Raw genomic sequence first — 14,944 nt, forward strand, 5'->3', positions numbered from 1 at the left:
CCATAACAGCCCCTTGCTGGTGGAACCAGTTACCGGAAGAGGTCAGGGCCCTGCGGGATATTGGACAATTCCGCAGGGCCTGTAAGACAGTCCTCTTCCCGTTGGCCTATAACTGACCGGCACTAAAACTATCAAAACATCGAAGGAAGTTATAGATAGCACATTGGTGGATTGATGTACTGATTTTAATGTTTTTTAATGTTTAATGGGGTAAACTGTTATTGTATTTAAAATTAGAATTTTATTATTAGAACCCTTTATGTTGTGAGCCGCTCTGAGCCCGCTTCGGTGGGGTAGGGCGGGATATAAATCAAATAAATAAATAAATAAATAAATTTGGCCTCAATGCCCTCTTTTCCCTGGAGAGCAACTCTTTGGCCAGTATGTGAGACTGGATGCTGAACCAGCTGGATCACTGGTCTGATAAGGGTTGCCAATCCCCAGGTGGGGGCAGGGGATCCCCCGGTTTGGAGGCCCTCCCCCCGCTTCAGGGTCGTCAGAAAGCGGGGGGAGGGGAGGGAAATGTCTGCTGGGAACTCTGTTATTCCCTATGGAGATTTATTCCCATGGAAAATCATGAAGCATTGATCCGCGGGCATCTGGGGCTCTGGGAGGGCTGTTTTTTGGGGTAGAGGCACCAAATTTTCAGTATAACATCTAGTGCCTCTCCCCAAAGTACCCACCAAGTTTCAAAAAGATTGGACCAGAGGGTGCAATTCTATGAGCCCCCAAAGAAGGTGCCCCTATCCTTCATTGTTTCCAATGAAGGAAAGGTGTTTAACAGGAGTGCAATCCCTTTAAATGTGATGGCCAGAACTCCCTTTGGAGTTCAGTGATGCTTGTCACAGCCTTGATCTTGGCTCCACCCCTAATGTCTCCTGGCTCCACCCCCAAAGTCCCCAGATATTTCTTGAATTGGACTTGGCAACCCTAGGTCTGATCCAGCAGACGTCTTCTTAAATTCTAGTAGTCAGTGAGATTTAAGTAACTTTGTAAAGGGTTTTAAGCCTTAATTGGTAGATCATTTTAAACTTATTTATACACTGTTGGACTTTCATTTGTTTTTATGTTGCTTTGAGTGCCTAGTTTTGGAAAAGCAATGACTATACGTATATATAAAAACAGCATTAGGCAGTGAGGAGGAGAGGATCAGTGACTAAAGAAATAACTACCCCCCAATACCCATTTTGTCACAAGAAGTTTGTGCGGACAAGGAAATACAGTAGGACAGCACAGACTTTAAACATGTTGGTGTGCCATGTTCTGCCACTCCGTGTACTAGCAGCATTGTTCTCCCTGTTTATGACATATGAACTTCCATTGTGAATGAAGCCTGGGAGCAACCAGTTCTTCCTGTTTCCAGGAGACTGCTTGTTGGCCAGTCCTTGTGACAGTTATGAAATCTGCATTTCCCTTCTCCTGCTTCCCCAGCTGGCTCTGCAGGAATGCTCACTGGGTAGTCCTTGAGGCAGTCACAAAGCTCCTTCTCTCTCCCATCACCACGAGCAATGCTTCAGATTTAAAGAATAGTGATTTTTTTTCCTTGAAGTTATGAATGTAAAAGGATCAGCATTTGGGGTACTTTTGAGGGGGGTGGTTTTTAAAAGCCAAAACATGCCCAAAAATGTGTGACGAGGGTAAAAATCCATGCTGGAGTTTAAGCCAGATATGTGTTTCTGTCCTGAGCTGAGGATGGGGAGCAGCAGAGTGTCAGAACTTGCAGAACTTCAAACGAGACCCAAGACTTCATTACAAAGTATAGGTGTTTACTGAGAACTCAGTTCATGGAGGCACAGAATAACTCTGATAACAGGCTTAGCATTGGTTACATTTTTATGCGATTGTTACAGAAAACAATAAAGTCATTTCTCACACTTTCAGAGACAGCAACAGACAGTTGTCTGTTCTCAGGGCCTGTTATCAGCAAAGGGAGGAAAGAGTCCTGCTGCAATGGCCTGGGCGGCCGTCTTCAAAGGCCACCTGCAGATGGTTCCCAGGGGCTATCGGTCACCCTTCAGTAGTTACTGTTTATTTGAAATGCAAAGCATTTTGTTTAGTGGCTTGGCTGCAAGTACATATGGTTAGTATCAGTTTACAAAATGGAGTCAGTCATGCTAACATTACTAAGTTTAGCAGGCAGGAAAAGCACAAGTTCTGACACAGAGCACCCTCAATAATAGAAGTTCTGCACTCACTCCTGGATGGAAATATCTTTCCCTCTGTGTTACCAGTTTACTCCTGTGCAGACGCCTCATTCTGGATGTTCACCGTGACCTCCTGTGTCTCCCTTTACAGGTCTTGGGCACTCGGGGCCATCACGCTCCTCTTCCTCCTGGGCCTCACTTGGGCATTTGGCCTCCTCTTCATCAACAAGGAGTCTATTGTCATGGCTTATCTCTTCACCACCTTCAATGCTTTCCAGGGCATGTTCATTTTTGTGTTCCACTGTGCACTGCAGAAAAAGGTTAGTAGCCATGGGTCAGAACCAAAGGATGGCAGAAGGACTAGTCCAGAATAGCTGTGGGACCTGCTGTGCAAGATGATGGGATGTGTGTCAGGTGCTTAGTGCAGGGGGTGGAATCACTAGAAACTGGGATATATATAGAAGCCGGAATCACTTGGATAGGGCTGTAGGTCTTGAATGCGTGGCTAGGGTTATAGGATCTTATAGAACGTGTGACTAGGGTTATAGGTGTTGGGATATAACTGAAGGGTACCGCACAAGGATTGAGCCTAAGATGGATACCTACAGAACAAGAATGAAGTGCTGCATATAGCTGAGACTGTGTATGTCTCTATTGTCCATCCTCCTTTGAACCTCTTCCCTACCAGGTTCACCGGGAATTTAGCAAATGTCTGCGACATGCATCTTGCTGCTTACGGAGCCCACCAGGGGCCACTCTAGGCTCCCTCAAGACCTCAGCGATTCGCAGCAACAATCGTTACTACACTGGAACACAGGTACAGTTGGGCAGTGGGGCTGGATTACTGAACTAAAAGCCTTGGAGACAATCTGAAGCAGTGGGGATCGATTGAAGGATGAACGGAACAGATACACCCAGACTGGAAGATTTGCCTTACAAAGCCCTGAATGGGGATGTCTTTTCAGAGCCGGATCCGAAGGATGTGGAATGATACTGTAAGAAAACAAACTGAGTCCAGCTTCATGGCAGGTGATCTCAACAGCACTCCTACCCTTAACCGAGGTGAGAAGTCACTCTTATCTATCACTCTCAAAAACAGTCTCCTGAACCAGGGCAAGGATGTGTTCTTGCTCACCTACCTAAAATGGGTTAATTAGCTCCAACTGAGCCCACAAAGATGAAAGAGCTCCTCACATACTTTTAGCACCCCCCCATGTCTTAGCAGTTACCAAACCCCAGAGCCAGTTTGGTGTAGTGGTTAAGTGTGCGAATTCTTATCTGGGAGAACCAGGTTTGATTCCCTTCTCCACTTGCAGCTGCTGGAACGGCCTTGGATCAGCCATAGCTGTCGCAGAGGTTGTCCTTGAAAGGGCAGCTGCGGTGAGAGCTCTCTCAGCCCCACCCACCTCACAAGGTATCTGTTGTGGGGAAGGAAAATAAAGGAGATTGTGAGCCACTCTGAGATTCAGAGTAGAGGGTGGGATATAAATCCAATATCTTCTTCCTAGCTGATGGAAAATCGCTCTACTAAAGGTGTGTGTTCTCTGTATAAACTGAGCTGAATAAATATTTATTCAGCCAAATACATATTAAAGAATCTGATTCAGCTACCAATATAACTGAGCCCAAATAAAAGCCAAACAAAAAAAAATCAGCTTTTATTTGGTCTCAGCTGTACCTAATGGCTAGGGGGCCCCTCTTGAAGCGAGCTGAAAGAGGAGCCAGCCCAAGCTGAGGTAACATGGAACTCTCAGCTCCTGCTGGCCCAGCTGATCCTCTCAGGGCTGTGAGTGGTGGCAAGAGACCTCCCCACTGCATGCCTTTAAATGGGTTTCGAAAGGTGCACCATTCAAGAGTAAACTTCTGGGTGAACTTGCAGCTTCAGAGTTGACTCTCACACAGGGCCAGAGCGTGGGAGTAGGCTAAGTAGGTGGCCGCCTCGGGTGCCATGAGGCACCCCCTCTCCCCACACCCACCCTCACCCGTCTCCCACCCTTTGCCCGCCTCCCCGCTGCCCGTCTGCCCACCTCCCCGTGCCTGCTGAAGTCTGTCTCACTCTTCCTACTGCCGTTGGTCTCACCCCAACTGCCGACCTTCCCGCATCCATCTCACCCCATCCTGGGCGTGTCCTTGGGAGATTAGCTCTCTTGGTGAGATTTAAGGGCTAATCTGAGAATTTAAAAATAACGTAGATTTGTAAAAGATAAAATTAAAAATTGCATCTTATTTTAAGTGCCTAATTTTTAAAGTCTCAAAAACATAAACAAAGCAATAAAACATAGCTTTAAACAAATATTCTAACGAAGAAGTAAAGTGTACCTCCTTTAAAAGTCTCTTCAAATGAGAAGATGTTGGGAGCAATGGTGAAGTGGGTCACAGAAGGATCTCCACAAAAGGGTGATTAACATGTGGAATTCACTGCCACAGGAGGTGGTGGCGGCCACAAGTATAGCCACCTTCAAGAAGGGTTTAGATAAAAATATGGAGCACAGGTCCATCAGTGGCTATTAGCCACAGTGTATGTGTGTATATAAAATTTTTTGCCACTGTGTGACACAGAGTGTTGGACTTGATGGGCCGTTGGCCTGATCCAACATGGCTTCTCTTATGTTCTTATGTGACACAGAGTGCTGGACTGGAGGGGCCACTGGCCTGATCCAACAGGGCTTCTCTTAGGTTCTTATGTGACACAGAGTGTTGGACTGGATGGGCCATTGGCCTGATCCAACAGGGTTTCTCTTAGGTTCTTATGTGACACAGAGTGTTGGACTGGATGGGCCATTGGCCTGATCCAACAGGGCTTCTCTTATGTTCTTATGTGACACAGAGTGTTGGACTGGAGGGGCCACTGGCCTGATCCAACAGGGCTTCTCTTAGGTTCTTATGTGACACAGAGTGTTGGACTGGATGGGCCATTGGCCTGATCCAACAGGGTTTCTCTTAGGTTCTTATGTGACACAGAGTGTTGGACTGGATGGGCCATTGGCCTGATCCAACAGGGCTTCTCTTATGTTCTTATGTGACACAGAGTGTTGGACTGGAGGGGCCACTGGCCTGATCCAACAAGGCTTCTCTTATGTTCTTATGTGACACAGAGTGCTGGACTGGAGGGGCCACTGGCCTGATCCAACATGGCTTCTCTTATGTTCTTATGTGACACAGAGTGCTGGACTGGAGGGGCCACTGGCCTGATCCAACAGGGCTTCTCTTAGGTTCTTATGTGACACAGAGTGTTGGACTGGATGGGCCATTGGCCTGATCCAACAGGGTTTCTCTTAGGTTCTTATGTGACACAGAGTGTTGGACTGGAGGGGCCACTGGCCTGATCCAACAAGGCTTCTCTTATGTTCTTATGTGACACAGAGTGCTGGACTGGAGGGGCCACTGGCCTGATCCAACATGGCTTCTCTTATGTTCTTATGTTATGTTCTTATGTCCTCCACGGGCATCTGGCTCCAAGCGGGTAAAGGCATTGCTCGGGAAGCCTTATTCCCACCGGCCTAAATTCCCATGTAGACAGGGTCACTAGCAGCACCCTAAATTGGACCCTGGACACTACAGCTACCAAGCAGCCTAGTTCAACACCAGCTGAGCATGACTCAGAATGACATGGCACCTCTTGCTTCCTCCTGTGAAGAGGACTGTGGCTGACTCATCTGTGGCTGCATCTTGATCTCTGAGTGTATCAATGGGACCTAGCAGGCACACTAGAAAACGAGGGAAATGTATCGGTAGAGCTTGTGTATGCTGAAGAGCATTATTTGTAAATCAGGAACTCACTAGCCGTACTTCATTGAACTGGGGGGATGCCCGTGATACAAACATCACACACCTATGAATTTATACCAGCATTTAAAATGCAGACAACATTTTGATTCATTCTGCGGGTACAATCTACTTTTTACTGCTTGGAAGTTTGCAGTGAGGGATGTTTTGCACCCATGTCAGCTTTCAATCCTTGCTAGATGCAAGTCATCAAAAGAAGACCAGCCCTACTATTAGGCAGGGACAGGTGGCTGGATGGGAGGTTACAAAATGAGAGAGCACAAATCATAATGAATTCGCTATTATTTTTTCCCTGATACGGCAATCATCTTGTGGATTTCCTACCCAGGCACCAAAGCATCTTGAATAGCCACAACCCAGCTCACCCTTTGACCTTAAGCCCAAACCCTTGTGAAACTGGTCGGGTTCTTGCCTTCTGATGCACTCCCGGTGATATCAGGGGGTGTGGCATATGCAAATGAGCTATGCGGATATGCCCCAGCATCTCTTTTTCTACAAAATGACCCCTGCAATTTAGGAATATTAGGAAATACCAGGGGGGAGGTTGTAGGGAAAAACCCTATTTGCATATTAGGCCACACCCCTGACACCAAGCCAGCTGGAACTGAGTTCCTGTGCACTGCTGCTTAAAAAAAGCCCTGGGAAATACTGATTTCCGCCCCCAGGTCCAATAGACCTGATTTTTAAAAAAACTGATTTTTTTCTTGGACATCCCTAAACTCTACCTAGTACTTAAGAACATAAGAGAAGCCATGTTGGATCAGGCCAATGGCCCATCCAGTCCAACACTCTGTGTCACACAGTTGTCAAAAAAACCAGGCACCATTAGGAGGTCTATCAGTGGGGCAAGGACACTAGAAGCCCTCCCGCAGTGCCCCCCCCAAGCGCCAAGAATACAGAGCATCACTGCCCCAGACAGAGTTCCAACAATACGCTGTGGCTAATAGCCATTGATGGACCTCTGCTCCATATGTTTATCCAGCCTCCTCTTGAAGCTGTCTGTGCTTGCAGCCGCCACCACCTCCTGTGTTAATCATCCTTTGGATGAAGAAGTACTTCCTTCTATCAGTTCTAACCTGACTGCTCGGAAATTTCATTGAATGTCCACAAGATTACAGCTTTGTATTAAATTCCTCTAACGACCCTCCTCCTCTTCCAAATTGGTGAAATTTTCATTCTCCTCTTCTCCCTCCCCCCAAATTCTTATGCACCCCAGATCTGGGGAGTGTTGTAACTGGGCAGTACTAATTCTCTCACAGGCACAATGGGGAACCACCTGCTGAGCAACCCCGTGCTGCAGACACGGGGCGGGACCAGTCCCTACAACACACTCATTGCTGAGTCTGTGGGCTTCAACCCTGCCTCTCCTCCTGTGTTCAACTCCCCAGGTAAGACTACCACCATCCGCCGTGAATCTCCTGTCCCCTGTCTGTTTTTGGTGCTTCGGTTTATATTAAGTTATGTGCACAAACACACGTAAGAATTCTCCGTTACTGAAAGTTTGAGAAGAGGAAAGTAAAAAGACAAAGGACTGGTTGCAGTTTCTCCCTTTGAGTATAATGTTAGTAACAAGCCCTAACCAGGACGGCTCAGGTTAGTCCAGTCGCATCATATCTCGGAAACTAAGGAGGGTTAGTTCTGGTTAGCATTTGGATGAGAGACCACCAAGGGAGTCTGGGATTGCCGCGCAGAGGCAGGCCGTGGCAAACCGTCTCTTGCCTTAAAAACCCTAGGGGGTTGCCAGAAACTGGCTGCAGCTTGTTGGCACTTCCCACCCCCCTTAGTAATGGCCTCCCAAATAGGAATCTTCTTAAGCTTTAAGGCACAGGACAGGGTGGGTGGGAAGGCCAAGCAAACTGGCTCTGGGACCAGGCCCTGGTTCATGCCACCAGTAGATGTCACAGGAAGGATCTCACCAACATCATCTTCTTCATTCCTGGCTTTGCCCACTTAGGTAACTCTCTCTCTCTTTCTCTCTCCTTATGTCCAACTGGTGCTGCCTGCAGGGAGCTTCCGAGAGTCCAGTACGTCCCTCCTTTCCAGTTCCATTTCGCAGTAATGTTTCCTTCATTGCTAGTTTGACTGGCAGGCTGGGGGTGGGCACAGCTCGGATGTGAGCAAGTCGCTGGTGTGTTCAGCTGCAACCTGCCAGAAGCAGGAAGCATTATAAGCAGGACCGCAGTGCTGGCTTTCAGTAGTAATGCCTGGTTACTTCCCATTGCGCTGTGGGCGGTGGGCGGGCATCATGGTTCATGCAGTTTTGGCTGCGGACACTAGATGGAGATAAAAGTATCAGCAGAGCACAAGAATACAAAGCAACAATGGCCATCCTTCCCATCCTTGCATGCTGTGTTAAAGTTCATTGGCCTTGCACTCTACCTTTTGCCACTGTTCCAGTGGGGTAACCACAGCCTACCTGAAAAACACTTCCTCTAGCCCTTGACATGATCTTTATTGTGAGGCGGCAGCTGGCTATGTAATCTTTTATCAGGCCTCCTCCACTGACCAAAGAGATTGTTGCCTGCTCCATAATGCATTTGCATCAGTTCATGGCTAAACTAGATATGCCCATATGGCTTTTCTCCTGTTGCACCACCCCGAAAATTATACCATAGTTGCACCTTTGCTTATACAGCACTATACCTAGATGTCTCCCAACCAATAATTAACACACGCGCATCCTTCTCAGACTAAGCAAGTACATCAGTTCTTAAGTACAGTTTGCTGAGAATAAGCCCAATTGAATAAAATAGGAGCTTCTGCTGAAGATTGTTCCCTATGTCTCCTTCAAGGGCGATCTCTGAGTGTTCTCCGGTTTCTAGAACTCTGAGAACAAATACAATTAACACGTGCATTAGAGTATTCTGTTGTTTATTTTGGAATTCTGTGGAAGAAAGTGGAGTTGGGTGACTTACTTGCCTCGTCCTGAGAAGGAGCAAGATAAGAAGAAGTCACTGCTTTTGCACATAATGCCCTATCAGCCTCCTGGCCAACAGTTGTTTCCATCTTTTGGGGAAACATCTCACTTTGCTTACTCTTGGAGGGATTGTTCTTCCCCAGTAAGCAAAAGCAGCTGCTTCCATGAGTAACGTAATGTGGAAGTTGTCTTCTCTAGCAACTGATGGGAACTAGAGATGCCACAAATCTCATGTCAGATGTGTTTAACATTTGAACTTGGTGTGTTCAAATGAGACAATCAGCTATGAGCCAGTCACCTGGTCTGATCGACTGGCAGCGAACAACTTAAATACCTGCCAAACAGCTTTGCACTGTTGTCCCCCCCCCCAAAAAAAAACCCCCTGTGCATGTGCACAATGCTGTTGATCAATGTAGATTGGCAGTCATTAGCTAAATACTACTTAAATGAACACTAAAGGGTAAGTTAAAAAAAATACAGCACTTCATGGTTGATTTACATAATGTACAAATTTAACCCTGTATGATTGCATTCACACAGTGAGCCACCATTTCCCCTGTGTTTTTGAACTGTCATGACACCTGAAAGTTTTTGGAAGTCTTTAACAAAATCAGTAATTTAGCATTCTAAAGATGTATTTTCAGGACTGCTGATGTCCCAGCTTTCATTTCTTTTAAGTAAGTCTTTTCATTGTAGTCATAAGGAGAAAGGCGTAAGGCAGTATATTTCCCCTTATAACTCTGCAACTGAAAGGGATAGACAATTACTTTTAAAAAATGAGAGCAGGAACTTCAGTGATCATGGCAACACATTTTTAGAATGCTAGATTGCAATAGCACAGGAGCAATTACTTTTTAAAAAACACACTTCAAAAGCCTTCTGATGGCATAGAAAGAAAAATGGCAGCCATGGCTGAGGGAAAAGCTGATTGTGCTGCATTGTCCTGTTAGGAAGGAAGCAGCCTGTCAAACAGCCATGGATTGCGGCAATGAATGGTTGGATCAGTCATTTTAAAAATTGGCACTTTGAGACAGGAGAACAGTACATAAGTGGGTGTTTGAGCATCCCTGGCCAGGAGCAAGGATAACATACTGTATACAGCAGTGCACCTTCTTCACCTCACACAAACCATGAAACTGCCTTATACTGAGTCAGTACTGTGTACTTAGACTGGCACTGACTCTCCAGGGTCTCAAGTGGAGGTCTTTCATATCACCTGCTTTCTGCTCCTTTTAATTGGGGATTGAACCTGGGACCTTCTACATGCCAAGCAGACTCTCTAACACTTAAGCAACAACCCTCCTTTGCCCGGTGGAGGGCAAAGGTAAATTACTCAGATCCTAGCTGAGAGGACTCTACTCTCATCCACAGGTTTCCAGAACAAGCAGAGACAAATGCCAAAACATGTAGTAATTGTAATATGTGAATGAGGAATAAGAGAACACCATGGTCAACAAAAGAAACACAAAACATGCAAAAGGAAATACGCAAGAATTTTCCATTACATTTCATAAATTCTTAATCTGACTCATTTCAGGATTTCCTGTGTGCTTTTTCAGCCGTTTGGGGTGCTGCCTTCCATTCTTATTTATGCAAACTTGTGCAAAATAATCCTATACATCTCATATGCACAACTACATCAGTTCTTTTACTTCTGTACAGACACACGTCTAGTTCTCATGTAACTACACAGCATGTCTTAAATGCTGCAAACACATCTTTTTTCTTGTATACATTGCGCTTGGGCTGATCTTCTGCCCATTTGGGCCTTCATTTCCAAGTGATTGTCTCTACTCCATGACCTGAGCACTAGTTCACTGCTTCCCATCTCCCTCCCACACACTAATACCCATTTCTGTACCCCCCCTCACAGAGCACCCCCTGAACAACAGCCGAGACACCTGTGGCATGGACACCCTCCCGCTCAATGGCAACTTCAATAACAGCTACTCCCTCCGCAGTGGTGACTTCCCAGCTGATAGCACGAAGATGGCTGATTGCCGACGCAACCTGAGTGATGCTGCCGCCTTTGAGAAAATGATCATTTCTGAGTTGGTTCATAACAACTTGAGGGGAGGAGGAAGTGGTGTGGTCAAGGGAGGTGGGGTTTCCACAGAGGCCTCCAACCCCCCTGTGCCCCCTCCCCCTCCCAATGTAGCAGCAGGGGGAGGGGGTACCAACAGTGAGGATGATGCCATTGTGCCTGATGCCCCTTCTTTGACCCATGAGGAGAACATGGAAATTGAACTCATGTATAAGGCATTAGAGGAGCCACTCTTGCTTCAGAGGGCACAGTCCATCCTCTACCAGAGCGACTTGGAGGAATCGGAGAGCTGCACAGCTGACCTGACAGAGGGGGGTGACGGCCAAGCCCCTTCACCTAACAGGGACTCTTTATACACCAGTATGACCAACTTGAGGGACTCCCCATACCCGGACAGCAGCCCCGAGGCAGTTGGGGAAGTGCTCCCTCATGCCCAAGCCATCAATGAAATCTACTACACCAACCGGCCAGTCTTGGTGCCACGCAACCAGCTTCAGGCCTACTATCAAGTCCGGAGACCCAGCAATGATGGCTACTTGGTCCCAGGCAGCTTAGAAAGCCCAGCAGCGGAGGGAGACGGCCAAATGCAGCTGGTGACCAGCCTCTGAGGGGCCAAAAAAGGGACTGAGGGACCATATCTCCCCCAACCCCAATACGGCATCCTTGCTGTGACCTGAACATTTTCATTTTTTTCCTGGAGGAAAGGGTAGGGGAAGAAGAAAATGGAGCAGGGTTGGGGAATGAATGGAGGAGAGAAGCGGAGGAAGGAGCTGAGTGTGGTAGAATGATTTTTCAAGGGAGGGCAGCCATTTTGTCCTGTTTTCCTCCCATACAGTTAGTTTTCCAGACAGGAAGTGGCACATTACCTAGCGGATTGTGTCAGGCAAATGCAATGGAGGGAAGAGAGCAGTGGGCAGGCAAGGGGATCAGACTTATTTCAACAATACCTCCAAGAGACAGGGGCAGCGGGGTGCAGGGAATATTAAATTGAAAGAAAAAAATTAAATAATTATTCATTGGGTTTGGGGATTTTGCTTTGTCTTAGAGGGTTGAGTTGCAGTTGGTTTTTTTGGATGCTACAAAAATCAAAGCCATGAAGGGAGTGCTCTGCAGAGAACGGACACCTGGGAAATAAACACCCCGCTTCCTGGCCCAGCCACCATTCTCTGCCCTCCCCATCCCATGACTTCGTAGGAGCAGAGGCCTGTTTTTCAGAATAGTACAAGGGGCTAAAGGGGTCTTATGGCACTTGGCATAGTTGGAGTATAGATGCGAGGGTTGCCAGAAGATATTCAGAGAGAAAGAAGGGAGGGGGGGATGTGAGGGAGGAGAGATGGAAGGGCTTGTTCAGATGATGCTCAGCCCAGAACTTGCTTTTCAGTATTTGTTGACTGCCACAGTTTATCAACAGGACTTTGGATTTAGCTCTTTCTTTAAGGTGGAAGGATGGCAGGAAAAATTTTTTGTTTGTTTCAAAAGAGCCCACATAGGAATGCTTGACATGCACCACTGTTTCTGGGGAAAGGAAGAAGTAGGGGTGAGGTGGCTATTTTTAGGTTTGATTTGACTTTTGTGGCTGCTTTGGGCAGCCATCCCTCTCATTAATGCTTTGGTGTGGTAACCAAGCTTGAAATAAAATTGCACAGAATAGAGATGATTGGGGAGGAGGGCACTTCTTCCTGTGTTATCTGTCTAACTCCATTCCCTCAGCCTGTCCCCCACTGAATTCCTGCTCCAACATTTAGCTGTGATGCAAGAAGAATTATCTGTCCTCCTTTCTATTTCGTTTCTGCCTACAAAGAAGCAAAAGCCAGGAGTACCTGCAATGCAAACCCATTTGGGACCAGATGGGGTAGGGAGAGTAGGAGTGTGGAAACATGAACTCTTTTTCCCCCAAACTGGATGGATTGTCCTTCAGCAAAAATGACATAAGGGGTGGGGGACAGCAACAGAAACAATTACCCAGACTGCACTTTTTTCCCCAAAGGAAAAATGAAATAACAGATCTCCCTCTTCAAGCACAACTCCGACTTTTCTCACCGACTCTTTTTCCCAAGAGAGTTGGGGAAGCAACCAGTCTCACCTAGAGGCATCATATCTCTGGGGTGGGCAGTGGGCGGGGTCAGAATGGGTTGGGAAGGGGGGCTGTGATAGCAATTGAAATGCTGTAAATATGAAATCCTAAAAACAACGAAAGAATTGATTTTACTCACTTGAAAAAGGTAAAAAACAAACAAGAAACTTTTCTGTCTGGATTTTAAATATATCTATATTTATGGCATATAGATATAGATATACAGTACTCAGCTCTGCTCGGGCTCCATGTGTGATGTGGGAGCATTAAAGGGAAAAGAAAATCCCTGCTGTGACAAAGATGGAGGGGGACCTGCTAAGAGCAGATTTTTACAATCAGAAAAAGAAAAAAAAACATTTTGGCACAATTTTTATGTAATATATAACATATATGGCATCATTTATGTGACCTTAAAGCATTCCCCCCTTTCCTGCTGCAGGAGGAATCTTTTTCATACATCTCTACATGAAGTTGATTATTTTCTCATTCACTGCCATTGTGGAATTGTGGGTGGGGGGGAAATCAAAAACCATTTTTATTGCAAGACCCAAAGATACTGTAATTCTGAAATGCTGTAGGTTCCAGGAAAATCCTTTGCTTTTAGGAATTGGTGAGTTGGGGGGGGGGAGACAGAATGTTGTTTTATTTCATCTAAAAATGAAGATGCATATCATTTTATTTATTTTGAAATTTTTAGGCTAGTAATGGCCTAGTCACATTGCATTGACAAGGGATGCCTAGTTTTGCTACTTGCCACTTCAAAGTGTTAGTTTTCTTGCATTTATTCTGTTTGTATCTCTCCTCCACTCCTTTACTAGTAGCATTCTGGGTGGTCGTCAAATGTAGAGGTTAACATTTGAGGGAAGCACCTTGGGCTAGGCTGAGCCTTTCTGCCATATTGTGGAGGGAAGGAAAAGCCATCAGCAATCCTTTATTGCCTGTAAGTATCTCTTACTCCAATGCCACTGCTGAGAGTCAATCAAATCCTGAACGTGCCCTGACAATGGCAGTGCAAGAGACAGTTCTATCCCTGAACTAGTTTAATGTTCTTTTGTGCTGTCATTGGGTCTGGACTGTCTGCATGGCTTCCTTCCTTCCTTCCTTCCCTTTTTAACTTTTTTTTTTTTTTTTAGTAAGAGCCGGCCATATACTCATATTGGCTTAGTCTTCTCTGCTAGGAGCCAAAATGGAGGTTAGAAATAGAAGAGCATGTGTTTGTGGCTGTTCAGAAGATAATCTAAAATGACATCAGAGCACAGAATGTGATCTCACAATTTTTAGAAACTAGAGAGATAGCATATGGTCAAGATACTTTTCCACCTAGAGACTTTTTTAAAAAAAATTCCATCCCACATTGCAATCAGATTTGGAAGACAGTAGAGTTAGCATCCTCTGAAAGTGCTCAGGCAACTTTTATTTATAGATTAAATCCAGTGGAGGACTTCCACTGATGGAGGGGGCAGTTTTCATCAATTCCCCCCTTCCCACTGCAAACCTTTGGTCTCCCTGTCATTCTACTCCTAGGGACCCCGCATCTCCAGGAGTGACATGGGGGCATTTGGAGCAGGAGTGAGGACATGAGGCTTTAACTCAATATTTCTGTCCTTTTTTCCAAGAACATAAAGTTGGGGGGATGACCTTTTGTTGAATTACTCTTCGAATAAATATTAATTAGTTTGGGACTCCTACAACATCTGTTTACCCATACTTCTTTCTGCTGCTCTTTTGATCTTAGTCCAAGACAACTTATTTACTTTCTTAGGGGCACACCTTACCCCAATGAAGACAATTTCTCAAGTACCTATTCCATCACCATATTGTGGTTCTTTTTAGTCTTTTCCCAATACCAAATGGCCTTATTCATCCCACTTGCATTTGCTACATTGGCCCAAGGAAGGCCCTATGTTCAGGAAGCTCCTTGGCATTCTTACCAAGAGGTACCTCCATCTGGAAACCTCACACTCAAAAACCAAAGATGT

The 14,944-nt window shown here is 45.9% G+C and overlaps 1 protein-coding gene across 4 annotated transcripts in view; it reads left to right on the top strand.

The window, feature by feature from the left end:
• ADGRL1 (adhesion G protein-coupled receptor L1) overlaps positions 1-13,479 on the top strand; it is a 151,442-nt gene extending 137,963 nt beyond the window's left edge. For 2 of the 4 annotated variants that reach the window (XM_060240699.1, XM_060240700.1), the window contains 6 exons: positions 2,296-2,464; positions 2,833-2,961; positions 3,110-3,206; positions 7,190-7,318; positions 7,937-7,954; positions 10,721-13,479. In XM_060240699.1, coding sequence (XP_060096682.1) covers positions 2,296-2,464; positions 2,833-2,961; positions 3,110-3,206; positions 7,190-7,318; positions 7,937-7,954; positions 10,721-11,499 — 1,321 coding nt within the window. In that variant the 3' untranslated portion in view covers positions 11,500-13,479. Of the gene's footprint in view, positions 1-2,295; positions 2,465-2,832; positions 2,962-3,109; positions 3,207-7,189; positions 7,319-7,936; positions 7,986-10,720 lie in introns of all 4 variants that reach the window. The other 2 variants (XM_060240702.1, XM_060240701.1) reach the window with 2 other exon arrangements.
• Positions 13,480-14,944: the final 1,465 nt, after the last annotated feature.

The sequence above is a fragment of the Heteronotia binoei genome, chromosome 5 (genome assembly GCF_032191835.1).
Source record: "Heteronotia binoei isolate CCM8104 ecotype False Entrance Well chromosome 5, APGP_CSIRO_Hbin_v1, whole genome shotgun sequence".
NCBI lineage: Eukaryota > Metazoa > Chordata > Lepidosauria > Squamata > Gekkonidae > Heteronotia > Heteronotia binoei.